The 15264-nt window shown below is 37.3% G+C and overlaps 1 protein-coding gene across 1 annotated transcript in view; it reads right to left on the reverse strand.

Annotated features, from left to right (window-relative positions):
* The window catches only part of ELP4 (elongator acetyltransferase complex subunit 4), a 136011-nt gene that overhangs the window by 61033 nt on the left and 59714 nt on the right, over positions 1-15264 (reverse strand). Inside the window, exon 9 of the mRNA XM_066320506.1 lies at positions 14334-14440. Coding sequence (XP_066176603.1) covers positions 14334-14440 — 107 coding nt within the window. The remainder of the gene's footprint in view (positions 1-14333; positions 14441-15264) is intronic.

Below are 15264 nucleotides of genomic sequence, written 5' to 3' on the forward strand. Positions count from 1 at the left end.
CATAGAATATCTCCAGTTGGAAGGGACCTATTTAACCACACCACACAGTGTATCTTTTAACTCAATATATGGAAACTATAGAAGAAAACTACAAAGAAATTTTCTACCTAGAAATAGAACTTAATTACTCTAACTATTCAGAAATGTTGCATTTGAAAAATTAGTTATATCTGATGAAGCATTAGTGATACACATCACTAATGAACACAGCCCTCTTGGCATAGGCTGTTACTTCAAATATTATGATAAAAGTGAACTCATACAAAAAGGACAGTACTTAGCAAAAAGGAATCCTAGAAAGATTTTTACTCTGAAGATAATTTGAGTAATCTTACCCAGAAATAAAAGGGTTGTTTTGCCAGATCATATTTTACAGTCAGGTTTTTAAACCAGTAGATATAAAGAATATGAATAAATTTATGGTTTGGAAAAAAATTAAAAGATGTCTTACAGGACAGAAAGAAAAAAAAAATTGCTTTTTCATCCTTTCTCAAGTTTTGTGTTTTCCAAATGCTCCAAGCAGTTGTAAGTTTTAGTAATGGTCAACAGAGTAACAGGTACTTTGCCTGATGTTTGACCAGCACTACCAGCCTATGAATTCTAACAAAAAATAATTTCTGTCTCACATCCCTCTAGAATTTTTATCATCTCAAACGAAGAGCTCTAACAAAACAAAGATCCCCAAATGCTTCACAAACCCAAAATGCTTTGGTTAGGGGAAAGCATCAGCCACGCATCTGCAAACAAGGAAGTCCAGGGGGAAAAAAAAAAAAAACCAACCAAAAAAACAAAACAAAACCCAACAAAACCAAACAAAAAAACCCACCCCAAATCTCTGCCTATACATGCTTTGCAAAAAGTCTCCTGACACAAATAAAAGGATCCTCCCCAACATATGGAGGAGCTGCTATGCCCTTCCGGGGATGGTCTGTAGCTATGTTCACCTCAGGCACGCCAAGGAGAGGTGAATTGTCAAATGCAATTTCAATCATAGGGTGGTTTGGTTGAGGCAGATTAGTTGTATGCAATCATGATAGATAGTTTATCCCAGCCCCAAACTGCCGCTTGGGAAATCTTGCACGCAAACGAACAGGAACTCAGTCATTATTAGTGTCAAGGAGGTACACAGAGGCAAAATTTGGTTGGCAGCCAGGCAAGATGAATCAAGGCGAAAAAGTGACCAATTGCATGTTCAAAATGGAAATTGATAGGCATGTTGTAGTTTGGAAGGGTTTTAAACACCAGAAAAAGTCATACATTATTAATTATTCAGAGTTAAATATTTAAAAAGTCTTGCTCTGTGGAGAAATACAATTTTTAAGTCAATGTAAATTACATGTATAGTGTCCTAATTTTAGGCTTCTTTATCCCAGAAGCTTCACTATGACAGTTCAGAGCGATTCCTATTATATAACTTTAAAATAGTCCCATTCAGTAAGAGTATTGCAAATTAAAAAATTACCTACCAAGTAAACATTTTCAAAACAAATAAACAGTGTATTAGTTTGGTTGAATTATTTGTGAGCAAAGCAACCACTTGCGCCCCTCACAGTGGAGTACAATGCTCATATTTACCATTTTTACCTTTTCAAAGTTACCTAAATATTTAATGAACTAAACAGTGGAATCCACCTGTGTGAGCAATCACAACCCTTGGTTCTCTAAATAAATAGCAAAAAATTGCTAAAAGAGAATGTCCTCAAGTTTCATTGCCTGAAGTGATAGGCTCTGACAAATCTAACAGCTCTTTCTGTGTCATTCCTAATGCACTTGTCACTCAGTATTATCCATCCTCATTAATGACAATGGGAAAGTTTATCTTGGGAACACGTTTTAAATCATCCACTCTTTACAATGGGACCATGAAATCTCTTACAAAACATGAGGCGGGAACTACTCTGACAACAAAACCCCTTCCTGGCAGCTTTACTCTTAATTCCTGTTCAAGGAATAATGTGTTTATCATACAGCCACATGGAACAATGTATTAGATGAAACTTGAAACAAGAGTAGCTGGTTTGATTTTTCAAGATAGAAAGTGATTTTTCAATTTTTATTTTTTTTTTAATGTTGGGAACTTTAAATCCTTCAGGGATGTAATTTTGTATGGAGCCATACTTCCTGTTAAAAAAAAAAAGGTCATTAACCCCTGATAAAATAGTGTGAATACTAATAATGTCATAGAAATAGTGATAACTGCTCACAATAAAAATGATTGCTAAGGGATTATTCCTGGCTTTGCACAAATTCTGCTTTACTAATAGATATTTTTACCAGAAGCCTAGATTGTGTGTATAAAACCACTCCATTTATGTGTAATTTTCACTAGTAAATATTTTGTTTGGATTATGAGTTCTGAAAATTGATATGCCCTCTATGGCAGTGCTATGGACTTGCAACAGGTGGATTGCAACTATCTACTTTCTTTTGGATGCTCAAATGTAAACACTACAATATTCATTGCTTCTCTTCTCATCAGCTCATTTGTAACACGACCACCAACCTTCCATAAAAACAGCAGTTAACAGAAGTCACTTTCCAATGCATCTAACCACAATAAGTGCTGGTTTTTTGGATCAACTTGTAAAGTAACAACAGGATTTCAGGAGGAAAATGTGAGGGAAAAAACCAAAAAAACAAACAAAAAAACCCCCAACCAAACAACAACAAAAATCAAAGAACCTGCAAGAAAGTATTCCAGTTACTCCTATTTGTGTGAGCACAGACAGCTACACTGAATGTGCAGGATAATACTGTCCTAAAGGATGCAAATATGCATCAGGGTGTGAAATATGCAAATATGCATCAGGATGAACAAAAATAAGAGAAGCAGAAGTAGTAAAGACCATGTTACAAATAGAATTTCAGTCCAGACTGAAGAAAAGTGCTTCTTACATGAGATTACAGGCAATCCACTGACAAAACTTTCACTGCAAAGTTTCTACCATAGAGCTTTATTCCACTAACACAGTAAAAGTTCTCCTTTGCAGATTTAGGGCTGTTTCAGTAGCCCTAAATTAGATTTCAGAATGTAATTTTCATGGCTTTTTTTCAAAGTCAAAATGCCCTTTTCAGATCAGTGAAAAATCATCAGAGATGCACTTCCACCTTAAAACTGTCTTTTCCATAATGTGACTGTGGCCTTCAAAGTTTCTAAAGTAGCCCATGTTTTTGTAGGACAGACAGAACAAAAAAGCCAGTTCTTCTTTCCTTGTTTCCACAGGTTTTCAAAAACCGTAACATAATAAGCCTAAATTTTTCATGCTATTGCTGAAGATTTTAGCAGGCAGTATAGACTTGCCTTATTCTGCAAAAACTCACTTTATTAATAGAAAAATAAGAAATAATGCGGCTTCCCATTTAGCTGATGAGAAATGAACCACCTCACCAGTAATTTCTTATCAAAATGTAAAGGAAACCTAAAAATTAGAAAACTTAAGCAAGACAGTAGCAAGACAAATAGATTTTAATACACAGCTATTTAAAAGTAGCTATTTTAATGATACAAATATAAAAATTACCATGATACTTCTAAAGATTCTATTATTTTAAGAAATGCCTCTTAAACAAAATATGAATTCCAGTTAATTATAGAGCTTTTCAAAGCATCAGGAATCTCCCTTTAGTTACTTACTGAAATATCTGCACACATTCAATATTTATGCTGTCTTTCTCTCTATCCATTTTTAAACAGAATTAAAGGAGTAGCTAAAACTCTGCCAATAAAATGACAGGAAGACTATTTTTAGTCTAGATGATGTAGACCAAGCATAAACAGCCCATGGCTATGCTACTATTGAGGATCACATCTAAATACAAGTACTAGATTTCCTTCTTATTGGATTTTTTTTAACAGCAACAAGAATCACAAATCACATGCTGGTTTGTATCACTTAATAAATGCTCATCCTAGAAGAAGAATCATTTTTCCCTTCATTAAAGAAAAAAAAAAAAAAAAAAAAAAGCCAATGTAACTCCTGTCACACCACTGTCTGGTAGAAAAAGGTTTGTGAAAGTGCACTTGAGGCAGCACAGGAATTGTAACCTGCTCAGAATTCCAGTGCCTTACCCCAAAAGGGGAGAAGTGTTGAGTGGGAAGTCAGTGCTGCTTTCAAGGCCTTTAGACTGCAGACCTGAGACATACTCATCTCTAGAGCCTGCAGGGTTTATTGATTAAGCAACATGTTACTAAGTTGCTGATAAATCAATGAGAGACCAGACGGAACCAATGGATAGCTGCTCTTAATGGAAAGCCAGAAAGAAAATGCTGCTCACTCGTAACACCTGGCACCTCCAGTGGCTGGGGATGTGTTTGTCCCACACCTCACACACTGGATACCCAGATGGGGACAAGCTGGGGCTACATCCACCAGCAGGCTTGCCTTGGCCAGCTCTTGTTCATCTCCTCGTGTGTTGGCTCATAAATAAAAGCAGCCAAGGGGGAATGGCCAAAACCTGAGCTGTCCTGGAGCAGCAAACCTTGACTGAGAACTCCCACAGACCCCAGGTGTGTCTGCAAAGGGCACAGCTCCTCCCTGCTCCAGCTGCAGAGCGTGGAGGCAGCCCGGGTGAGGCAGGTCCCTGAGCAGCTCCTCACCACACACGGGGAATGTCTGGCTCACAGGCGATATCCAAACGCCCCGCGGATACCGCGGCTGTGTCACAGAGACTTCAGAAATCCCCCCGAGACCCAGCCACCACGGCCACATCCTCCACCTCAAACCTTCTCCTGTGGGCCACACAAAGCCTGCCTTCCCCACAAAAAGAGTACAGCGCCTTGGCAAAGATTACTAAAGATCTGAAAACTTGAAATATTGAGTGATCGGGTTTATTGAGAATAGCAAGTGTTGCTTTGGAGGCAAGGTGGGGTGGATTTCTCCCGTGCAGCAGCACTCACATCTCCCCACTTAAAAGTGGTAAACTGCTTGGTTACCTTTGCTTTCTGCTTTTGCTTTTCAACAAGACTCAAGCAGACACACCACTCAAAGATTACTGGTTTAATATGAGGAAAAAAAGTGTATTTTAGCATGCAACAACTGTTTTGTAAATGTAAACTTATGAACATCAGAGCGAATTCTTGAGTAATTTTTGCTATAACAGACTTCAAACGGGAACAAAGTAGATGAAGAACCCACAGACTGTATTTTCATAAGCTAAAACCAGGTTTTTCAAACCTTAAATACCTGAAATGAGGCATTTAAAATGAACTATTTTCAGCAAATGCTACCAGCTGTTTTCTGCAAGTCAAGCAGCCTATGAATGGAATAAGCTGGCACCCAAATTCCCTTTATTTTTTTATGCATTTATGGACATCAATAAAAAGCTTTAATTATTGTACATTATACAATTGTTGCTTACTTTCTTCAGAAAGAAGGAGGAGAGAGAATGGTTAATTGGCAATATCATTCATTCTGAAGGAGGCTAATATGGTGTCAGTTAAGCTGGCCAGAAACACCACTTTAACTGCAATAAATAATGTTTTCCTCCTAGGACACAGCTTCACTTGATATTTCAAAAGCTTTTGGTTTTCAACACGCAGTGAGAAACTTTAATTTACATTATGTGTGATACAGAATCCTTTGAAAGCCCTATGACACAGAACTAAGAAAAAACAAATACAAAAAAAAAAAAAAATCAGAACCATGTAACTAAAACGAATGTGGGAAAGAGAGCAACAAAGATGGCATGACCAAACCCAACTTTGCTTACCCTTTGGGCACTGTAATCCTCACCCATTTTGCTTATGATAATCTGCTTTTTGTGCAATTCTCTTGGACAGAAATATAAGAACAAAATGTACTCTGGAATTTAGTTGCAAATCATACCCAATAATTTAGCCAAAGCAAAAAGTAGTATTTGCACAACGATTACAGAACATTTTTTCTTCAGCTACAGTACTTTGCAGTGTAGGTATATTTTTTTCCTCCTGTCTCTTTTTGGCACTTTAAGTCTTTCAGACTAAGAATAATGACTAGTTGCTCTCAATAAAAATAATTAAAAAACTCAAGTTCCTGTATGTCAACAGTTCAATAAGGAGTAATATATTTTGTGAACCAGTAAAATAAATAGATCAGAAAAATGGGATGAAACAATTTCTGTAGAGGTGACATATTTAAAGAAACTACAAATTTGTGGTTTCCTTAAAGATTTATGTTCATCCAAAACCATTATTATTTTCAAAAGCCTGGAAATGTTAACACTTAATGCTGAATTTCCAAAGTTATAACAAAACATTTGAAATTTGTTTAAGTGTGTTACTGGTCATGGCAAATGCTTGGTAGCATTGGTCTGTTTCCCTAAAAAATGCCATTTTAACCCTTTACAAGTATTAGATGGGGCTACCTTCTCATTTCCTCATTCAGAAAGTACTTTGAATCACTTCCTACCCAAAGATCATAATTAAAACCATAACAAACAGCAGTGAAGCAAGGAGATCCATGCTCATCCTACACATGGACATGGAAAATCCTCCTCCTCTCAGTCCTCTCGCTAAGAGCCCTAAACTTCAGTGCCTGTCAATAAGGTTCAGGCACAATGTAGACCTGTGGATGAGAAAATGTGACTTCCTCTCAGCTTTCCTTTTTATTTTCCTGCCTTTACAGAGATACAGAAATACAGAGATGTGTTTTACCGTGTAACAGTGATTGAATTTGTTACTCTTTGTAAAAGGAGAATATTATACAACTATCAAATATCCGAATTTTATTAAAACCTGCGATATTTTAAAGAGCATGTAATGGAAGTGACACTCAGTTCCTGCTGAGAGCTACTACAATTATGGGGGTTAACTGTTTTTGCTTCTTAAAGACTCACCATCAACATCTTTCTAACTCATGCCCATAGACCTTTGTCTAAAACATACTACTGCTTCAGTGAATAACATAATCCTTGTAGAGAAAGAGTTTTTTAGTCTTCACCAACCAACATTTTCACAAAGGATGTCCTTAATCTACCTATCTTCTAATGGAAAGTGGGAATATGTCAACTACTTTACTTGTCTGGCAAATACAGGAGAAGTTGACCCACTTATTTACAGCCTGAACAGGCCAAACCCTTTCATGCTGCAACAGTGACCCTTAGCACAGATCCTGAGAATGAGCAGCCCATTACAATATGCACAAGTGACCTTTCAGTGCATTAATGACTTTGTGGTGCATGTTCTTCCCTCGCAACAACACATGGCATAAACATTTTTAAACACCAGAATTATTTGTTCAAATAAGTTCTGTTAAATGAGTTCTGTTTACTGACAAGAAACTGCAGTTCCACTGTATTACAAGGGTTAAAGTTTTGAAAAATTGAATGGAACTCTCACATTACACTTTTATACAACCCATAAAACAAAATTGATTATTAAATAAATTTCAGGATATTACAAATCTTCCTATGAAACCAAAGAGTTAATAATATCTTCCTGTATTTGCCTACAGACAAATAATCAATGATTTTATTTACATTAATCAGTAGTTTACAACAAGAAGGTGATATTGTCAAATTAAATTCTTCCCCATGTGCACAAGATATGTGTTCTGAAATTCCATATACTGTATAAAATGGATCACTTGCTTTTAATCCAGTGCACCATTAGGATTCAGAGATATTTTCTTTTCAAACAGGAGCTCTCCAAGTATTGTTTCACCTCAAGTTATTATAATTTAAAAACACTCTCCCAAAACTTTAGCTAAATTGTACTGTCACCATTTTAAACATGTATATTTATTCAAAATTGTTTGAAAGAATGTGATACATTTTTGACAGGCAGTCTTTTACAATATTGAAATCAAATCCTTGATTTCATCAAACCCTTCATATTCTGTGCCTTATTCCTGGAAGGCTCATGCCAAAATGATTTAGTTTGATTTTCTTTAACAATGGTAGGTTGGCTTGACAGCATCTGACAAAACAATTCAGTGAAGTACACCATACCAGGTAAAGAGAACCTGAACTGGCTACTAGGTGAAATGATGCAAAATGGAGCTTGGTATTATGACAGAATTAGTTTTGCAGGAGAATGTTTTTTGCAGTATGTTTAATTTTAGATTAGGAAAATGTTATGGTATTATAATTATTGTCTTTTGAACTATTTTTTAATAACCCAGTGGTTAATAGAGCGGGGAAAACGGACAGGAAAAATCAATGCAAAACCCCTGGTTTTGCTGGTCTCAATTTCAGCTGAATTTTATTCCAACATTTTACCTCTCTCCATTGGAAAGTTCAGTTTTATGTGCAGAGTTCCCTGCACCGGGGTGCCCCAGCTGGAGTGGAACATCCAGCACTAGAGTTTGCCAGGTATGATGCATCTGCTCAAGGCAGAGTGAGGAGAAAGAGGTTACCCATGCAAGACCCAGGGGTAGTTGTGTTCTCAAACACATGGAGATGAGAAAATTGAAGAAATCTGCTTTCTGTAACCCTTTAGAAAACTTCTGTCTCGTCCCTGAACCAGGAGTACCTGTGAATTCCATCCATGCTCCAGGCCCTGGGCAGCCAGGCAGTCACAAGCATTGGCTTAGAAAAAGAAGATTTCATTTTGATATCTGACTAACTATAGATATCTAATTGAGGGTCAAGTCTTGTAAGGGCACTGTGCACAATCTCAAACACAGAGTCGTTTTGTCTGTATATGAAGGTATACAGATCTGCATGGCAACATGAATGTTGTACCATATATTTGCTTATTTTCCTTATTTCACTGAATGATTGTTAGAGAACTAGCAGTTTACATAAATTTACAATTAACCAGCATTTTGCCTTTTCTCAGCTCCCAGGTTCACTGATACTTTTTGTTAAACAGTGGCCAAAAATAGTTCAGTAATTCAAATGTATTTACTTACAAATTTACTCAACTTTAGAAAAAGCTGAGGAATATAAACAAGGTTAGGATCAGCCATTAATGAAGACTGCCTCAAATTCTCTTAGGAGAAGCTAAAACAAGTGGGGGTCTTATTGCCATTTTCTTGTTTTCACTTCAATAGAGAGGCTGGTATGGCATGGATATGTATTTTAAATACATACTGATCCCATACATGCTGGTGACAGGGTTGACTTGTTCCTCCAGAAGAAATAGCCAAAGCCACTGTTGCTATACCTGCTCCTGATGAATAACTACTTAGGGAATGTTTGCAGGAGCACAGTTCTGGCAGTCAGTGATTGCTGCCAGCTCTGAGCCCCTTAGGACCCAACCTGTGCTATGTGGATACCACACTGAAGCACTGCAGACATCAGGTCTCACTTGGTCTTACCCACCTGTCTTGGTAAATAATCTCTGACAGTGGCCACTTGCACTTCTCTTTTGCAAGTAAGAATTTCACCACAGTGTCATCTGTCTAAGATAAGCAATGAAAAGACAGACACTGAAAGGAAGACTGAAGAAAGGCAGAAATACAGAGATTTCAGAGGGAGGCTACCTAAGCCATATTTCCTGTTTTAAATGGCCAAAATCACCACCTTAAAGAGTTTTAAGTCATCTTCCAAATACCAGTGTTGGACACATAACAGACATGAATGCCTGGAGTTGCAATCATTTCCTATTTTGCCAATCATTCATTTTCTCACAGCTTTTTACTGCTAGATGAATACAGGATATTATTTCAATGCCTTTGGAATCACATGCTTATTTTTAGTTCTGTATAGACTCAGCTGCTCGTGGTTATTTCCTTCCAAAGGCATAACCTTTTACTCTGGTAATTACCATGGGGAAAATGCAGTGCAGTGTGCTCCACTGTACCATGTTGCATCTTCCCTGCACTGAGAAACCAGCTACTCCCCTGCCACAGGACTCCTCTAATTTCTTCTCCTCTTGCTAGAAACACCTTCCAGAACAGAAACTTCTGAACTTGTACATTAAGCTCTGGAAACTTGGTTTTTGCTGTGTGGTAATTCTCTAAATCGTATATGACACTTGGCTTCAAAGTGAGCTGGCTTCTAAAGATTTTTATTGTGGGCTGCACAGGTCTTGTAGCCATTTAAAAGAAAATATTGGCTGCTGTGACTTGTGTTTTGATAAAAAAAATGTATTTGCACAGCAACTATTTATTAGTCAAACTATAATATAAAAACTTGTAGGAAAAAGCTTCATCTCTATACTTCTGATGATTGACTTTTACTTCAACACTTAAAAATGAAGCAAAACTAGGGAATTAAAAAAAAAACCCCACCCTCACAAACTTTCCTATTTGCAAGCATTTATCTGAATTTATCAGGAGCTTTAACTTTAAACAGATAATTTCAGGGGTCTGTGTTGTCCAGACAATAACAAAGGGAGTTAATCAAACACGAATCTTCTCCAACTGTCTTGTCAAACCAGGTAATGATGTCCTGCCAGCCAAACTCAGAGGGAACATGTGAAACAAATACAAAAGTAAACAGGCCCTAAGCTGCCCAAGGGAAAGTCAGCAAGATGGCAATTTCAATCATTTGGAATAATACTAAAGCAGCCTTAGGCTTTTCTCAGAATGGAAACATGTCACTGTTACTGCAATATTTGAACAAATCAGACTGCAAAAGAAAGGAACACTTATGTAATCACAGCCATGGAACAGTGCTTTACTCGATGGTGAGGTGGAAAATAATTAAGGGGAAATGTCCTTTTGGCGAGTAATTATAAATCTACCTAAATAAAAAAAATAAACTATGTTTCCACAGAAATTTGGAGCAGCAAAAAACTCCAATTTAAGCACAGATTCCTTAAGTCTTGACACAGGGGGCTTTGGAACATCAAAGATAAAGTTCAGTCAAATAAAACTATGAACATAATAGTCCTACAGAATTTCTCAAATGTTGATAAAAGTTACATTCAGAGCTACAAAGAAAGCAAAAAAGCACTTCAAGAACAACTCTGCTGAACAGTCGCATTAAGACGAACGGGTTGTCATATCATTTAACTGAGAAATCAAAAAATATTTCAAATATTTGGGGAACTTACCTAATCAGTAAACATTCAGTATGTGTCTGGTCATGTAGCCATCTTTTAGTCAATCATCAGAAAATCAAAGGCAAATTGGCATGACTCAACCCAAACTTTAATACCGCATGATTGTGTCGTGTAAGCTTGTTTTGTGCGAGGGCTGCTGTGGTTTTAGCAGAGAGATTAACGACCGGACCTAAGCTGGCCTCCAAACCTTGCCCTGCTGATGCCTCAAGCCCTTTGAAGTCTGACCATCATACCTGGCAAAACAACAGTGGGAACTAGGCTGGTGTCAGATCTAATCAAGTTTCCTGCCTCAGCATAGCTAACTATGGGGTACACTAATTGGCCCAATTGCGGATTATACCTTTTGCTACAGATTCAAGACAATAATTTAGTCAAATGATGGTTTTTATCTCCTTCTAATTAAGATTCCAAAGTGGGAAGAAATAGGATTAGACAGGCTAACTTCAAAATTGTGTCCTTTAAAGTGGCATGCACATAAGATAGATCTCTGATAATACTGCATATAAGAGTATATTGCTAGTAACTAACGTGTGAAGATTTGGGAAAGCTTGAAATAGCTACTGCACCTTTTAGATAAACATGGAAGTTTTCCTGGAAAGGTTCCTCCTCATAATTTATAAATGGAAAATGAGCACTCATAAATATTCATTAAAAAACCATTTTCATCATCCTGAATTAAAAAAAAAAAAAATCTCTTTAGAAAACATTTCAGTCAATCTTATTTTGATGAAGAAGACACAAGGAAAACTGAAACAGTTAAAAGATCCTGAAGGCTATAAAAGAGGCGGAGTTTCTCCCACAAAACTTCAATCTAATAAAATAGATTTGACATTCAACGTTTTTCACCTATGAGGGCCAAACTATAAGGAGTTATTTAACTGGTGAGAAATCCAGAGATGAGAAAATCCATGTCCCATGCTCTGACTTCAAACTGTAAAAAAAGAATGGTCTAGTGATGAAAACCCTTTTTGAAGAAACTTCACCATAATTCACAGGTTCCACGTTTCTAACTTTTCTTAAGTAATTTGATTTTAAAGTGGCATTTTAAGTAGAGGTCAGCATTTTTATCCTAAACTGTCTATTTAAGTATGCAGAATCTTTCCAAAAACCATAAGGTACTCAATATTCATTTTTACTTCATATTTAAACACCACACTGAAGAAGTCCTAAACTCAGTTGCACTCTGTGAACTGTAAAGCATACTGCTGCTTGCAATGCACACTGCTGTGCTGCTTTTTGCTTCTCCCCCCAGAACCAGCGCTGACTGACTGCTGACACATCACATTCTAACTGCAGAAACCCATTTGAGGAGACCTTGTTCCCATCCTTTCTGAATTCAGTTCTCCCTTGCTCCCATTTTCTTACTGCCTTTATTGCTCCAGTCAGCCTTCCCTAACAGTATGAGGAAGACAAACACGTGTATTATAGATTAATAGATTAGCGAAACGTGTACAGGAAGATCACAGTAGGACAGTGAACCAGCATGTTCAAAGAGGGATAGTTTGTGTCAGTTCAGCCTACAGAAAGCACAGATCTCTAACAAAACCTGTAGTTATCCAAAAGGGGCTGCAGTTGAGCAGCAAAGGCAGAAATTATACAAGTGGGTCATCTACGCATGTCTAGGGCAACAGGTTGTTCCAAGAGTTGCACTTCACTCTTGTTTCCAGCATCCCATGGCTAATTCAATTCTTTTTACAGAGCCTCCTGCTAAGGGTTTTCTTTCCTTCCAAATTACATTACAGATTAGAATCTCAAATTTATCAGAAAGAAAAGATTGTATTCTGAGGCAGGACTCAGCGATGAGAAACCCCCCAAATATTCTGATTCATAGCTATAATAAATGAGAATTTACCATGCTGTGAAATGAGGGTGCACAGTTCTCTACACCTCTGAAAACAGAGAGAACATTTGTATTTTAAAACCAAACACAGACTATCAAGGGGTTTGTTCCTACTGTACCGTTCAAAAGCGGTTGTTCAAATGCTTTAATACCTCACAGTGCCTGGTTTCACTAACTGCATTCTCTGGAAAGTGACAAACGTTATAAAGGAATTGTCTTGGGGGGGAAAAAAAAGCCCTCCTTCATGTATTTGCCTTTAAGTGGCTTCTGAAGAGGATACCTCTAGTTGAGAAACTTCTAGCACTCACGCAGAGATGACCTGCATGAAGAACTGGCTGCCTGATTAACTATTAACTACTCTCAATAGGATTAGATAATTAAAGACATTGATGACCATTAATTAGGAGGAGGGCATCTTAATTTGTCACTTGATAGGGCCCTTTCAATGATTTATAGGTTAGGGCTACTTGCAATTGTGAAGGGGAGGGAGCAGTGAAGAGAGAGAACCCTTAAGTTACCTTATCAAGTGGCCAGCTAAAAAGGGCAGAGGGTCAAATAAGGGCCAAAGTGGTCACTTAAGGGTGAAGTCCCAAACACCAAAGCAGTGCCAAGCCACATTGACCAGCATTTGGTGATGGAGTAAAAAATATGCTAATTTATTGGTGGCAATTCTCTCTTTTTATGGTTTCAAGCAGTTAAGACAAGTGGCCTGCTTAAGAGCTTTTCATTTGAAAAGAGATTAAACAAAATGGTTTGTCAGGGATGCTTGGCTGTTTTATGTCTTTGTTAAAAAAAAAAAAAATTGCTCAGACTGTACCGATGACTATTGCATCACCCTGAAAGCCATCTTCCATCTCTAAGCATTACTTGGTTAATAAATACATCAGCTCTAATTGCTTAATAGTGCTATGTTCATTTGCTCTTTAGCAAGATTAAAATGAAATACATCTTTTGTATTACTGCCTTCTATCGGGACTGTCTGCATAAAGGTCACAGAAAAAAGTTTAAATTTAGTAGGAAATTTACTTAAGGACATTAGTGTAAATGATACTGTGTTTAAAATGACATAAAAGAGCGAAAGGTGATTTCAGTAATGCAAAGAAAATGGTTTCTGAATACTGATAAGGACACTTATCCCCCATACCACACACAATTTTAGGCAACATTATACATAAAATTCCCTCTACAGGGGTAATAACATGTAGCTACTTTCCCACCCACTAACACAAGTAAGAGCAAGTCATTAACATTTAATTAAATATGCTCCTGACATCCTTAGAAACATGTCACGCTTTGTTATTGAAGGTTGTGGCCTACTTTCCATGTACATTTTAAACCAAAATAAAGTATTTATAACAGACCGATCTAGTGCAGCAAACGAGACATTTTTAATTAGAAGGCACATCACTGTATTTTATAAAACCCTTCTGAACAGCAAAACCAGAACGAAATGAATTTACATCATCTGATGCATACTTTATATGCATTTCACAAAACGAAACATAAGAGATGGGATTAGCTCCACCTTTTGGGTTCTAAATAGTGAAACGACGTTTCTCTTACCTCGATGGTGAACTGCTTCCTTTTTAATCTAAAAGCAAGGTCCTTCGTGTCTGACACATCACAGATCAAGCTATTAAGCCGAGGAATCTGATGTACATGAACCAAACCTTGTGGAAAGAAAGAGTAAAGGAGGGGGGAAAAAAAAAATTAAGAAAACGCTGTCATCCAGATGCATAAATTAGAGTCTTACAGCAGAATTCTGTATATTTACACACACTCATCCTCCCCTTTTTAAACTGGAGCTTACTACCAGGAGCAATGAAGCAAACGGTGCGATTATGCTCAAGTAATCAAGCAGAATAAGATAAACAGAAATCCTTGTGCGAGGAAAACTAATTGCACTTTGGTACAGAAGTACAGATGTAAAGAGAGATCTTAATACTTGTCAAAACTACAGCCGGTTTGTGTGTGATTTTCTCTTGTATTTACAGTAAGCAAATATGGCTATCACCTTGCATGCTGCCCACGGCACCACTGAGTGATCTTTATTTTATTAAATGCACCAGTAAGCAGCCAGCAAAACAAGGCTTATGGGTTACTGATAACCACTGAAGCTCTAATGAGAACTCCTTCGTTTTGTGCCCTGAAAACGACTGGAAAAAAAGTTCCTGGGAAACCCCGATTTAGATCCGGCTTTTTAATAAATTTTAACCCCTGTGCCACCCCAGAAGAAATACGTTTCCCTCCTGCAGGAGGGCTTCTATAGCTGTTCAGATGTTTTTAACAGTACTAGGTGCACTGCAAGCTCTGCATTCTGTCAGCTGCAACTCAAGCTGATTTTTTCTGACAAGGACGCTGGATGGTTTTTGTGCAGCCTAATATAGTCTCTGAACAACCTAAGGGTGATTTTCTACATCTGAAAACCAGGAAAATTCTACAGGGCTTCTCAGTTACTGGCCTATATTTGCTATTCATAAAGCCAGCATCTAAA

Source organism: Sylvia atricapilla, chromosome 6 (genome assembly GCF_009819655.1).
Source record: "Sylvia atricapilla isolate bSylAtr1 chromosome 6, bSylAtr1.pri, whole genome shotgun sequence".
Taxonomy (NCBI): Eukaryota; Metazoa; Chordata; class Aves; order Passeriformes; family Sylviidae; genus Sylvia; species Sylvia atricapilla.